This window comes from Neovison vison, chromosome 4, assembly GCF_020171115.1.
Source record: "Neovison vison isolate M4711 chromosome 4, ASM_NN_V1, whole genome shotgun sequence".
Lineage (NCBI taxonomy): Eukaryota > Metazoa > Chordata > Mammalia > Carnivora > Mustelidae > Neogale > Neogale vison.
The window spans coordinates 78,200,401-78,215,774 of record NC_058094.1 but is presented as its reverse complement, the minus strand read 5'-3'; the positions used below and the strand labels follow the sequence as shown (position 1 = coordinate 78,215,774).

General features: G+C 35.8%; 1 protein-coding gene across 5 annotated transcripts in view; it reads left to right on the top strand.

The window, feature by feature from the left end:
- The window catches only part of TGS1 (trimethylguanosine synthase 1), a 39,784-nt gene that overhangs the window by 9,677 nt on the left and 14,733 nt on the right, over positions 1–15,374 (top strand). For all 5 annotated transcript variants that reach the window (XR_006384231.1, XR_006384232.1, XM_044245577.1 and 2 more), the window contains 6 exons: positions 2,157–2,274; positions 3,721–3,807; positions 7,231–7,402; positions 9,093–9,399; positions 11,678–11,833; positions 13,517–13,660. Coding sequence is in view for 3 of the 5 variants with exons in the window: in XM_044245577.1 (XP_044101512.1) it covers positions 2,157–2,274; positions 3,721–3,807; positions 7,231–7,402; positions 9,093–9,399; positions 11,678–11,833; positions 13,517–13,660 (984 nt within the window). In the remaining 2 variants the exon portion in view is untranslated. The remainder of the gene's footprint in view (positions 1–2,156; positions 2,275–3,720; positions 3,808–7,230; positions 7,403–9,092; positions 9,400–11,677; positions 11,834–13,516; positions 13,661–15,374) is intronic.

Below are 15,374 nucleotides of genomic sequence, written 5' to 3'. Positions count from 1 at the left end.
TATTAATTCATAATTGGAAGGGTTGACTTTAGGATTCTCATAAAATATCCAGGATAAGGAACTTGATTGACTCCCGCCTAAGTGATTTGAAACCAAACAAAAAATCTGGTCTAAAGAAAGGACTAAGGAAAGCCATTGAGAGGTATATTAAGAAAAGTCAGAGGTTGGTAAGAATGCTCTCGCTCAGAAGGAGAATTCTAACTGATGGCACCAGGAAAATGAGAGAGAAAATTTTTATAACTTCTGAACTTCCAGAAGGTCATTAAGATGCCTTCTTGGCATCCTTGATGTTTAGTGCTAGAAAAGTCTGGTTTATAATATAAGACTTTCTTTTCAGTCTCATCCCTATATGAAGCAGAAGTTTTTAGCCTTTTATTTAACAATTGGATTTGCTTTGCTCCTCAGATTGCTGGTCTTCATCTACCTGAGAGTTTCCTTTAGAGAGTTACTGAAGTGGCTCTACCTACCTCTTAGTCTCTTTTTTCTCTGTGCTCTTCCAGTGGAAGTTACTTACTCTCATTCCTTGTTATTTTCATATTTTTTTAAATAATGTGATTATTTTATATTGGCCTTTTGATACTCTTCTATACTTTCCTGATTTCTTTCTGTGCTAATTTTGACCATAAAATTTGAAATATGTATACTGGCCAATGAATTTTCCTCTCTCTTATTCCTTCTTGTTATTCCTTTGATCATCCTCACTTATCTTCCTATTTTTCTCTGTCAAATATACTAAACCTTATAGTCCGTGCCTTCTGTTGCCTTTTTCCTAACTATATATATAGATATATATATAGATTATCCATTTCTTTACTTAGTCCCAGGGTGAGTCCCATCAGAATAAATCTGAGAATTCTAGGTTTTAATTTGTTTTAGATCTTGCCTTGGGATCAAAACACAAGGTATAGGGGCGCCTAAGTGGCTCAGTTGGTTAAGGGTCTGTCTTCAGCTCAGGTCATGATCCCAGGGTGGTGGGATCAAGCCCCACATTGGGCTCCCTGCTCAGCAGGGAGTCTCCTTCTCCCTCTTCTTCTGCTCTTTCCCCACTCATGCTCTCTCTCTTGCTTCCAAAGAAATAAGTAAAATCTTTAAAAAACACACACGATGTATATATTGCATTTCTATATAAATATGTTTTCTGTTGTTTGTGGTTGGGTGTTCTCTTAAAATAATCTCTGCCTACAGATTGCCTACAATCAAAGACTCTCTTTGTCTACACTGTAGATCTCCATTTCCAGTCCCACCCACTCACTTTGTGCCAATCTGAAGAAACACATGTCCCTCAGGTAGAGCTACCACAAGTTAAAAATATTTTTTCTAAATGGTGGTGCTTACCTTGCTGTTACTTTTAATTTAAGTAATATTAGAGATAACTAACTGTGTTGGCTTCTTAATAAACAGAAGTCATTTTATTTTAAAGATTTTATTTATTTATTTGACAGAGATCACAAGTAGGCAGAGAGGCAGGCAGAGAGAAGGAAGCAAGCTCCCTGCCGAGCAGAGATACCAATGCGGGGCTCGATCGCAGGACCCTGGGACCACCACCTGATGCGAAGGCAGAGGCCTCAACCCACTGAGCCACCCAGGCACCCCCGCGAAGTCATTTTTAATCAATGTATTATGCTGTCTTCAGAGTGATTTAAGTTAAAATTCCATCAAAATATGCGAACCTTAGTGGCTCACTCAGTTAAGCATTTGACTGTTGATTTCTGTTCAGGTCATGATCTCAGGGTCATGAGATCAAGCCCCAAGTCAGGCTTTATGCTCAGCAGAGTGTGCTTGAGATTCTCTCTCCCCATTTAATATTAATTAATTAAGTTCTATCAAATGTGATAACTGCTTAGCTATCACAAAGGTAACTGTGGATTACTTTCTGTAGATATGGACAGCTATGAGGAAAAAGTTTTAGTCTGTTTCTTTAAGTAGTTAAACCATGGAAACTTTTAAACTTTAATAATTACACATAGCTATAGTTTTTTATGCTCAGATTCTGGGTGTAGATATACAAAATAGGTAGATGTGGTCTGGCACTGTGCCTGATATGCATGTACAGTTCATTGCAGGAAGGTAGCAAAAATATTTCGATAGAGTTTGCAAAAGGCAGATGAGTTGTCACACTAAAGGGAAAATCCACTGCAATATGTCTGCCTCTTTAGATTCACAGGACTCTTCAGAAGCAAACACAATCAAAGAAAGACCACATCCCAACAATATTGATGGAGATGAGAGTGAAGAAGATCCACCTGAACATAAGCCAAGCAAACTCAAGAGAAGGCAAGTTGCATATTACCTCTCTCTCCACAGTGTGGTAGCATAAGCACTTGTGTCCTTGAGGGAGTGCCTACAAAGGGCTTGTTATATTGTAGTGCTGTCAGTCCTGTGAGGAAATAAGATGAGACATACTAGCAAGACGCTACACTCTGGAACACTTGGCAGATCCCAAGTCTGACTCTGCCACGGTTTCTTGCTTCTAAAGTGGAACTAATGGTTTTTTTATGAGCTCGTTGGGAAGACAAAAAACTAGCGTGTAATAAATCTGACAGTAGCTATCCATGGATGACAGCTTTTAATTCGTATATAAGTTGAAAAGGTTTCTCTCAAGGAAGTTCTCTTTCTTCCCCCAAATGTCTGAGTATATTTAGCAATTTTATTGCTAAAATAGATCTCAGAAATATGTAATCTAATGTTCTTAATCTGTAGGTGGGAATATTAAAACAAAATGAGGATAAATGCCTTTCCCAGAGTTACATAGCAAAACAATGGCAGCTCTAAGTCTAACACCCACACCAACTCTTCAGGAAGTAGTGCTAGTATACTATTGATATGTAAAATTAAACAAGTAGCAAATAATATAAGTAGAATATGGTCAAATGCTCATTCCGTAAAATACAAGGAAAGAGAAGACATTGCAAAACTTAGATGTTAGCTAATAACATTTTAATTCTTTGACAGGATATGAAGTATTCCATCTTCTGAAAAAAACAATATGCAAGCTTTGGAGGCTAAGTAACTTAGTATATACATAAAAGCATGCTTCCATTATGTTTTTTCTACATGCTATACAATGCTCCATAATTCCTCCTTTAGTTCCTGGAGGCAGAGACTATGTGTGGCATACTTATATTTCTGGAACCTAGTAAGTTCACCATAAATGTTCAATGACTAACTTAATTTGTAAGAATTATTTCTCACCATTTTCTCTTACTTGGTACTGTCATTAGGTAGTAGGGATCACTAGAAGGCATCCCCAATAAATTGATGATCATGGGTTACTTATTATTTGTATCACTACCTTATTTTTAATATATATACAGAGAGAGAGAGTAAATTTTTTGGTTGCATTGATACTTACCAAATGTTTCCATCTTCATTTTTAAGGAAAACTAAAAATAGCACTCAAGGAGATTAAAGTTGCAGCTTTTACAGGTGTCCTTCCAAAGGCAGATGGAGAGATAGGTATTAGTGCCATGTTCAAGTATAAAGATAATTAGGATTTGAGTACTTATTGCTGTGTTCCAAACACTGCTGGGTAGTTTAGCATATTTGGAAAATCTGATTAAACTGCCCTTTCCTGTCTTCCTGGATTTGTGAGCTGGTGGTTGGTTGTGCAGTAGGAAGGTGTGTTTGTAGGTTGATTATGATATCTTTTGATATTTGCCTGAACTGGTGAGCTCTGGATGTAATGGCTTATTGCTGTTTATCTTTTGTTTATTTGTTTAGCCACGAACTGGACGTTGATGAAAACCCAGATTCAGACTTTGATGACAGTGGTTCCCTTCTAGGATTCAAGCATGGCTCAGGACAAAAGTAATTTTACATAAATATTACATAAACACTGTGTCTTCTTGAAGTTGTAATACTTCAGCTATCTTCAACTTCTCTGATATTCAAATAGCTTATGATGGTTATAGATTTGATAGAATTTGAGATATTACATTAAAACACTAACTTCTCATAGATCACTACATGTTTGATATATTCACGTGTGTTATTAACTCAGTTGTACTTCAAAGCAACCTAATATTAGAGTTTCATGGGTAAAGCAGCTGCAGCCCACAGAGGTGTGACTTGGTCAGGATCACATTAAGGATTTAGGCCAAGCTCTTGAGACTTCTAAGCATGGTTCCCTTTTTCACCTTGGATCTCACATGTCTGCCTTTGTGTACATCTGAGATCTCTTGCAAGCATGTCATGAAAAGTTCAAGTCTGCAGTAGCCTTTTTTCTTTTTTATAATGAAAACATTAAAACTCAAAGCAGAAGTAAGAAAGAGTAAAAATCTTTCAAATCATTCCTCAGAGATAGGCAGTATTTGGCATATATCCTTCCTAATTGAATCGTGTGTTTTTATGCTTATATACATATAAACAGGCTACTCTTTTTTTTACAACACAAAAATAGAATCATAGCATACATGTTCTGCAGCTTGCTTTTTTTCCCTCAACAATGTACCATGAACATCCTGACTTATCAGTATGTGCACATTTATCTAGTATTTGTGTGTTTAACTGACCACCCTGTATGTCCTTGTAGGTTGTTCCTAAGATCTAAGCATATGCCCTTGAGGTTCCTTACAAGTTATGTGTTTACCAATAGTTCATTCCTACTTACTGCTGAATAGTATTTACTGTATGGATGTATCAGTTTTAATCATTCATCTGTGCAAGGATATTTGGATTATGTGTGGTATTTTGCTATTAGAAATAAAGCTGCTATGAACATTTGTATACAGAAAGTATAAGTTTTCTCTGGGATTAAATGCCCAAGCATTTAAATCTAAGATTTATAAGAAATCTGAAACCGAAGAAAATGAAAGAAAACTGAATTATATATAAGAAAACTGAGGGGTCTGTTGTATATACGTTGAAGACTGAACTGAGTAGTTAAGGCACACTAAAGACATTTATGTCAGCTTGCACCAGTGATTTAAACCAAGATTAAGGTCTTTGATGTTTCCTTTTTTTTTTTTTTTTTTTTTTTAAGATTTTATTCATTTATTTGACAGAAATCACAAGCACATGGAGAGGCAGGCAGAGAGAGAGAGAGAGAGAGGGAAGCAGGCTCCCCGCTGAGCAGAGAGCCCGATGCGGGACTTGATCCCAGGACCCCGAGATCATGACCTGAGCCGAAGGCAGCGGCTTAACCCACTGAGCCACCCAGGCGCCCCAGGTCTTTGATGTTTCTAAGGGGTGAGATTTATTTTCTTAGTTGTGAAATTTTAACTGATACCTACATATTATGAAGTCAGAAAGAAGAGGACATAGATCTCAAAATTGACTTATAAAATAAATCCAAATTAGCTCAGAAATATATGCTCATAATTATAATACTATGAATATATTTAAACTATCTGTTATCTCTCCTTATGGTACTTGAAGGCAGTTGTAGTTCATAGCATTTAAAGCTAAAAATCATAAAGATTAGTAATATAAAATATTTTCCTGATATTGCCATGTTTAAGATTCTGGCAGAATTTATTTCTACCCACATATAATTTTATTGAGAAATTACTTGGGTGGCTCTTGCTAGTATACATTTGTGGAGATTTATTCTGTTACCTGGAATTTAACTTTTCTTCTATTTAGGATTCCTAGTTCTACTTTAAAGGATAAAATTGGGGCACCTGGGTGGCAAAGTTGATTGAACTTTCCGCTCAAGTTGTGATCTCAGGGTCGTGGAGCAGGACCCACTAAAGTTTCTCCCTCTCCCTTTCCCTCTCCCCCTCCCCATTGTGTGCACATGCTGTGTCTATAAAATAAATAAATCTTAAAAAAAAAAAAGCATAAAATAGACTTTATAAAGAAGTTTACAATACGGCTAGGTGATAACACCTGACATTTAACATTAAACTCTTTAGTTCATAAATGCTAATTGTATATTACACTTTAAATTTCTAAAAGTCTGTGGCACTGTGAAAGATGTACTTAAACGAGGCTTGATACAGTCAAAGAAGTCTTTGTACTAGTTCTGTATGATTTAGAACTAAAAAAATTCAGATGGTTAGATCAACTGGTATTCTCTAAATATTTTGATAATAGGGGTTTGCTTCTTTGGTAAGCTCAGATCAATTTAAGTTAAAAAATCAGTGACCACTTTTAAAATAATTCATAGAGAGATGCCTACGTGGCTTGTATAGGAATGCCTAGGTAGTTAAGCATCTACCTTAGGCTCAGGTAATGATCCCAGGGTCCTGGGATTGAGCCATACATCAGGCTCCTTGCTCAGCATCTCCTCCCTCTGCCTGCTGCTCCCCCTGTCTGTGCTTGCTCTGTCTCTCTCTCACAAATAAATAAAATCTTCAGAATAAATGAAAATAATTCATATCAACAATAGCCAAATTATGGAGAGAGCGCAAATGTCCATCAAATGATGAATGGGTAAAGAAGATGTGGTACATATATACAATGGGATATTATTCAGCCATCCACAAGAATGAAATCTTGCCAATTGCAATGACATGAATGGAGCTAAGAGTATGTTATGCTAAGCAAAATAAGTCAGTTCAGAAAAACAAATACCATATGACTTGACTTACGGAATTTAAGAAACAAAACAGATGAACATATGGGAAGGTGGAGGGAAAAAAAGAAACCATAAGAGACTCATAATGACAGAGAACAAACTGAGGGTTGATGGAGAAAGGTGGGTGGGGAATGGACTAGATGGGTGACAGGAATTTAAAAGGGCACCTGGGATAAGCATTGGGGTTTGTATGTAAGTGATGAATCACTGAATTCTACTCCTGAAACCAATATTGCACTGTATGTTAACTAACTAGAATTTAAATAAAAATTTAAAAGATAAAATAGTTCCGATGTACCCAAATATGTATTAAAGTGCTTTGATATCCTCTCACCATGAGAAAAGATTATATTTTCCTAATATGCAGTGGGGTTATATTTTTCTAATATTTCCTTTTTATATTTTACTATGTAATATCTGCTTTCTGTTATATGTAAGGTATATTGATCTCCCCAACTGGTGTTTCACATTTACTTGGAAGTTAACATATAACCAAGACCCTAAATTCCTCTACATTCGAACTTTATTTCATAATTTAGTCTCATAATTTATAATTTAGAAAAATAAGATGGTGGCTAGTAGAAAATAAAATAAAAATTAAATGGTGGTAGTAGAAAAATAGTGAAAATCGTCAGTTTTATTCTCTTTTCATATAAGAAAACAAACTCAGAACTTAAGGTTTGAGTCAGCTTCCTTTGGTTTGATCACAGATATGGTGGAATTTCAAACTTCAGTCATCGGCGGGTCAGATACCTACAGAAGAATGTGAAGTATAAGTCAAAGTTCCTGGACATGAGAAGACAAATAAATATGAAAAACAAACACATTTTCTTTACTGAAGAGTCAGAAAAAGCATTCAAAAAAAGCAAAACCTTGACTAAGGTACATATAAATTTTATTCTTTATTTACAGATAAAATTTCATTTTGTGAGCTTGACTCTTTAAAATTTTTTTCAGGTGGAAATCTTGTTTCTATCAGATATAAAGGTACCTGAAATTCTCTTCCCCTTCCTTCCCAAAGGCATATATCATGTGAACCAAATTTGAAATAGAATAAGTTGAGAGTAATATGAAAAAGTGATGTTTTGAAAGCTAGTATCACTGGAAAGGTAAATAGATAAAATTGCTTCATATATATAGTAACAGTGAGAATTTCTTATCTGCCTCAGGCTAAGTAGGATCCTGGTCCTGCATTTATTGTAAGCTTTAATTTTGAGCTCATCTAGAGGTGATCAGTCAAACGTTGCACTAATCAGTTCATCCTAATAGTTTGATGCTAATTTAGTGATTTACATTGCTAACTGGAATATTCACATCCCCTCTCTTTCACTCTGCTATACCTGCTGTCCAAGCACCTGAAAACAAATGTAATTAGAATTATTTTTGCTTGGTTTGATGAGTGATGCTTATCCATTATAGAGGGGAAAAAATAAAACACCTTCTAGTGAGCAAAACCTTTGCGTCGGTTACCTCTCCAACAGCTCCTTCAGGCAATAAAACAAAATCTCAGATCCTGTGATGACTTTGTTTTACCCTTAGGATACATTATCCTTCCCAACTTAAGCATTCTTCTAAAACATGCTATAGATTTATAGCTAGCTTTGTTTTTGTTATATTTCAGATTGGTTGCTGGTGATATTTTAATATTTTAGTGGCCCTGGTTATATCTGGAACACATTTCCCAGTATCAGCAGTCAGTCTTACAGAATTTTTTACATGTTGGATGTGATAGTCCCCATACATCCAGCTATAGACAAAGAGCAAAAACATAACTGCTAAGTATTGCCAAGAAGAAAAAAAATATGACCCGTTGTGTCCTTAGATATCTGACTGCTCTATAGACACAGTCCCTTTAAAGACTCTGGGTTGTTATTTATGCTCATCGTCCAATTTCCTAACTCATAGGAAGGTCACCAGGATCTGTTACGAAAAATGTTCTTGTTACAGAAGTGTGCAAGGATGTACATATCATCTGTTAACACCTTGTTAACATTTCTGAGAAACTCGGTTTTTAGGAATCATTTTACTGGCTTTACTGCTCCATTAAAGGACAGCTTGTATTCTAAGATAGCACTCCTCTTTTCCTTACAGATAGATGGACACTAGATCTTTTTAGTTTATCTTTGGTGCTGAGTACAGTTTAACGTAACCTGAGCCATTGAAGAAAGGTCTGTATAATTTGAAAAGCTAATAATAATGACTCAACAATAAGTAGGTACATTTGTAATGGTAATACCACATAGTATGGTTATATTATTAGAAGCCTTTTATGCAAAGCTACTAGAACAGTTCAGCTTTGTCTTCTTAGTGTTAATTGATTACAGGAAGGTCGTTGTCATGTGTTTAATCTGATATTTTCTTCCTTTTAAAGAAATCTTTAATAAGGTCATGGTATGTCCAGATACAAAAGTATAGTTAGCTCAGAATTACTTATATATAATTAGCTTGTATGATACAGAATACTTATTAGAGATAATTACAACAGCTTCAGTGAAGTCCAAATGGTAAAACAGATGGGAATATTCTGTGTAATTTGGAATTCATTCATGCTCGTAATGACTTAAAATTTCAGGTAGAAAAATTCCTAAAATGGATTAATGAGCCAATGGATGAGGAAGCATCACAGGAATCAGTTTCTCATGACAATGTGCAAGACACCTGCACGAGCAGTGACTCAGAGGAACAAGAAATGCCTGTTGAAAAAGGTGATGACCCACTGGAGACAAGTAATCCAGAGCCTGAAAAGTGTCATGCCATGTCTTCAGCTGGTGAACTTGAAACAGAAAAAAAGGAGGGAGACAACACAGTAGTAGCTATTATGGATAAAGAAGATGGTGTTACTCAGATTACCCCAGATTCTCTTCAGGTAGAAACTGAAGGTAAGATTAAGAATGCCTTCAGCTTGCTGATGAAATTAGGTAATATGCTTCCCTAGTTTTCACTTCTAAATCATCTGTACCTAAGGATTCAGTACTATTTATTTTTAATTGGAGAGAAGGCACAGCAAGTGTAAATGCCAGTGGCAATGATTTGGCGCCAAAACACTACATTCTTGGCTGAACAAGCATGAGAAAAGAAAAGGCCAAGCACGTGGGAAAACTGAGTCCCTCTGTCTGTGCCATTAAGATTGGTCTCTGCCGCTACCCTATTCCCTAGGCTAAAAGTGACTGGCTTAAAATTTGATATGCCCTGGTTTTCCTTTTGATAATTCTTTGGGGGTGGGGGGTGCTTTTGTGGTAATGGTTGTTGGTAGTGGTAGTTTGTTGTTTGGATGGTACACTGACATAAGGTATTTATAGTAGTTGCCTATAATGAATGCAGAATGGAGTCACATTTTTCAGTTTATGTCCTTTTGTACTATTTGAATGTATTCTACAGTAAATGTTCTTTTATAATTTATAGTTGTATTCAGTGGAATATTGAGGCTTTTATGAGGTAGAAATTTCCATTTGACATGTATTCATTTTTATTGATGAATGATTTCAGACTTGCCCTAATGAAACAATTATATTGTGATGGTCTCTTTCTTAATTTAGAATTTTGGAAAATACCTCATTTGAATCTTAATTTGTGTGTGTGTGTGTGTTTGTGTGTATAGAGCTGTATTCTTTGTATCACATACTTCTTTGCCTTTCTAAAATGTATACTTAAAGTAGTTTAAATTTTTGTATTGTCGTGTACAACTGATGTTTATGTGGTACTTGAAGATTTCCAAAATGCCTTTATGTGCCTCATTTTTATTTAATCTATAAAATAACCCAGTGAAGTAGGCAGGATTATCCTCATTCTAAAAATACAGAAAGTTAAGCTCAGAGAAACTAAGAAATTTGCCTGAGATCACAGAACCAGTTGGCAGCATAGAAGGACTCAGTACTAGGTTGTCTGATTCCTCAATCCCATTTTCCGGCCCTCCCCTACTTCCCTAATTACCTTGCCTCATATTGCTGGTAGTTCTCACCTGGGGTGATACCACCACCTCAGGGGCATTCGTGGGATACCTGGACTCCAACAGTTAGTATTTTGGGTTGCTTAATGTTATGTCATGTACAGGATGGTCTTGCACAGTAAGTAATTATTCACTCAAAATGTTAGTGTCCCTTCTCCTAAAACACTCTTACTACACTTTGCTGTTGATAACACCTTGTGTGTTACAATGCTCAGATGACCATATTAAGACATAGTCCTATTCTTAAGGATCATTTAAATGTAGTCATTTTTATTTGTCAACATCAATTCTTGTCATTATACTTAGCTCTGATAGCACTCTTTCTAAGTTGCTGTTTCTAACCTTGGAACTTAAACCAAATAACCAAATTAATAAAAATTGTTTATCTAAGCAAAAGTCAATCTTGGAATGAATGAGATCCCTTTCTATTAACATTAAAGCAGTGACCTGTTTTAATTTCCCAGAGGCCACACGACTCTTCAGGTCATGTCTGGATTCAGAGGATTGACCAAGTTGGAAGTTAGGGGCTTAATCAGTCCTTGGGAGATTATGTTTTTTAGTTTTTTGTTTTGTTTTTTTAAGATTTTATTTATTTATTCAACAGGTAGAGATCACAAGTAGGCAGAGAGGCAGGCAGAGAGAGAGAGAGGAGGAAACAGCTCCCTGCTGAGCAGAGAGCCTGGTGTGGGGCTCAATCCCAGGACCCTGGGAACGTGACCTGAGCCAAAGGCAGAGGCTTTAACCCACTGAGCCACCCAGGCGCCCCAGAGATTTTGTTTTAAAGAATGGAAGAGAAATGTTTGGATTTCTATAATTGACCAATTAAACTAGTGTCTTCTCTAACAGAAATAATAACTTTTATACCTATATAGTATCTCTACATATGTCCTAACAATCCTGTGAAGTAAGTAGGTGAAATACTATTCATTCATTCCTTTCAAGGAATTAAAAAATTGGATCTTAGAGAGGCTGGGTTACTGTTCCAAGCTCAGGGAGCTTATAAATAGCAAAATAGGGCTGTAATCTAAAGTCAGTGCTGTTTGCAGTATGCCCTCCCGCTTCTTCTGGGGAGCCGTTGCCTGTATATTCTACAGTGCATTCCCACATTGTAATTACTGAACCTGGCTACACTTACTTCTTAGATAAATTCATCTATGATTTCCTTTTTTCCTAGTGAATATCTGTATTTATATTATATTATTTTATTTTAGTGGAAAGTAAAAAGAAGAAGAAGAAAAAGAAAAACAAGAACAGAAAGGTAATTGGTCTGCCTCCTGAGATAGCTGCTGTTCCTGAGCTGGCAAAATACTGGGCACAGAGATACAGGCTCTTCTCCCGTTTTGATGATGGGATTAAATTGGACAGAGGTAAAATATGTATATAATGTTTAACACTATTTTGAAATAATTTCAGACTTACAAAAAAGGCAGAAATAGTAAAAAATTGTTTATAATGCCCTTTACCCAGATTTGGCTATTTTTAACATTTGCCACATTTGTTTTACCATTCTGTGTGTGTTTCTGATCCAGTTGCTCCTACCCCTTAACACTGTGTGTGTGTGTGTGTGTGTGTGTGTGTATTCTGAGAATAAGGATACTTTATGTAACAATGATAAAATTGCAAATTTAACATGACTACAGTTATTATCATCTGTAGTCCAGACTCTTATGTAATCTGTTATCCTGGTCATGTCTTTTATGGCATTTTTTTTTTTTCCTTCTAGTATAGGATCATGTATTGCATTTAGTTTTCATGTTTCTTTAGTTTCCTTTCATCTGGAATAGTTCCTCGGCCTTTTTGTTTTTTATGACTTTGACATTTTTCCAAAGAAAAGTGACCCATTTATTTTCTATAGTCTCTCTCAATTTGGATATACATGTGTTTTTAAAACTTCACATTCAGGTTTAATCTATACTTAATCTATATTTTAGGATAAATAGTAAAAGGAATCAATAGATTATTAAGCAGAACATCTGATGACAAAATACCTAGTTCAGAAAGACGCCACTTAATGAATTAACACTGGAACTAGAAAGAGTGTTCCTGCTATATCTTGAACACCTTCCTTAATTCAGTTCTACAAAGTGATGCTTAGTTTCATATTGGGGCTACTTAAACACTGGTCTTAATAACTCAAAATTAGGAGGCTTGATCTGGGGTTAGAATTTTGGGTTCTGTCAGCTTTTTATAGTAATTTACAAAATGTTGTGTATTGAAGAAAGTGCATAGGAGTTTGGAGAAATAAGACTGGATAAAAGCTTTTTAATTCTATAAAGGGAGTTTATATGTTTATTCTTCCAGCAATGAGGAGCCATTTAAAGTTTTGGTAAGGAAAGGGAACAGAAAAACTGGTGTATCATTTTTGTTCAGAGAAATAGCTTTCCGAAAAAAATGTTAATTCTATTGGGAAAGGAGGTCAGTTTGCTTCCCCATTAGAAATGAAGTAATCAGGGGCACCTGTGTGGCTCAGTGGGTTAAGCCTCTGCCTTCGGCTCAGGTCATGATCTCAGGGTCCTGGGATCAAGCCCCGCATTGGGCTCTCTGCTCAGAAAGGGAGCCTGCTTCCCCCTCCCCCTCTGCCTGCCTCTCTGCCTACTTGTGATCTTTCTCTCTCTCTCTCTGTCAAATAAATAAAAAAATAAAATAAAAAAGAAATGAAGTAATCAGGAAACTCAGTGGAGTTTGGAGAGTGAGCCAGTTGGATAGCTAACTTTCCATTTTCCATAATAGTCAGTAGTTAATACTTCAAACAGAAAAACTAAAAATTGCATTCAATTATTAGAAGTATATTACCAAAGAATCAGGCAAGAATTGAGGCAGTTGCTTTGGTGGAAATTAGGAATGGGAATGGTACTGGTCCTTTGTATAACAAGCTTGGCAGAACTTTAAAACTAAGTAATTTATAATTTCTGGAAAAAAACTAAGTTTTGCTCAAGTACATATAATATATATGTTATATATATAATGTGTGTGTGTGTGTTTGCTATGTTTATGCTTGGGTTGGCTTCTTGAAACTAAACATCTTAACAGAAAAACTCTTCGCTTCACAGAGGGCTGGTTTTCAGTTACTCCTGAGAAGATTGCTGAACACATTGCTGGCCGGGTCAGCCAGTCCTTCAAGTGTGACATTGTAGTAGATGCATTTTGTGGAGTTGGAGGAAATACTATTCAGTTTGCATTAACAGGAAAAAGAGGTAATTAGCCATCAAAGGAAGATCAATAATTTCTTTTTAATTTATTCAGTAAATGTTTCATATTGCTTTAGCCTGTCTTTGCTAAGATGTATTACATAATTAGTAATTTAATGCCAAATATTTAAAATAATAATAGTTAGCATATAGTAAGCATACAGTTAGTATCTCCTATTGGTATAAGTGCTTAATATGTATTTATTAGTCAGTGGTCTTGTAAAGTGTATCTTTTACTATCTGCGTTTCACAGATAAACTGGGAAATAAAGAGATGAAATAACTTGCTCAGGATTACACAGACACAGTTTGGCAAAGCCAAGATTATAGTATTATAAAAAACTAAAAATATTAAAATGGAAACCATTCTTTAGAAGATGAGTGGTTAGGGAGTTCCAGTTTTGCCACCTTTATGACTTTGGACATCGTTTAACAATTACAATAACCTCTGTAATACCTTTCAGTTTGTGCATTGTAAAATTGAAAATTTTTAAAGTATTAGGTTATTCTCATGGTCGTTTGACTTCGGAATCATGAAAAAGAAACCTTGTGTCACTATGTGCCAGGAACTATGTCAAGTAGGTTATATGTCTGCTATTTCCCAAAGCAAAAAAAAAAAAAACTTTGTAAAATTGGAAGGTCTGCCCAAATGGACATAGCTGAGTCATGAGGGCAGGATTTTTACTCTGTTTTTTTCCTGATATCCCTGTTATTTCTAAATTATTTTTAAAGTGTAGTATAATGTGACATTTTAAAGATACCAATTGTTCTCTGAAGATGCTCTTCCCCCCCAGCATCTTTGTATTATACATGCAGCATCTGTTTCAGTGAATTAACAGTTAAGTCTCTTAAATTTATTTAAAGTTATTAATGTTAATTAGGAAAGTATGAGTCTGGAAGTATAATATAGAAGCTAAAAACTGGTGAAGGAAAACTTAACCTTGAAGACCCAGACCCATGCTGCTGAACTGTGACCCTTATTAAATCATGCTCCAGTGCATGACAGTTCTCACCCTACATGGTCTTCTAACAGCCTAAAAGAAGTTGTCTTCACATTTACTGGAATAGGAGTTATTTTCTTATGTTCCTTGAATTCATTATTTACTCTTAAAGTTCTCCTCTGCACTTGCCAGCTCTGTTAGATCAGTGTTTATTGCATAATAATAATTTTTCCTCAAAAATTTTCAAATTTGTCTTCATTTTGACATTGTATCACAGCATGACAATTAAAATATCTGCCTTCTGGTAAAGCGGCAAACAGATATGGAAATTATTTCAAAATATTATGGAAACTATCCGTATTGTAGATTTGTATTTCTATGAATATAGGTCTCTTGCCAAAGCTTTCTGTAGCTTAGTACACATTTGGTAAAGAAAAATATCTGATGTGGGTCCCAAGCTAAAGGAAGGCTACTTCTGCTACGATTTCCCAGACCCAATGGTTGTCTAGGCATGTACTCAACTAAATGGATAGAGAATCCACAAAGTTTTGCATTTTTTTTTTTTTAAGATTTTATTTATTTGACAGAGAGCACAAGCAGGCAGAGAGGCAGGCAGAGAGAGTGGAGGAAGCAGGCTCCCCGCTGAGCAGAGAGCCTGATGCGGGGCTCTATCCCAGGATCCTGAGATCATGACCTGAGTCTAAGGCAGCGGCTTAACCACTGAGCCACCCAGGCGCCCCAAAGTTTTGCATTTTGATGTTAAAGATTTTCCCTTTCTAT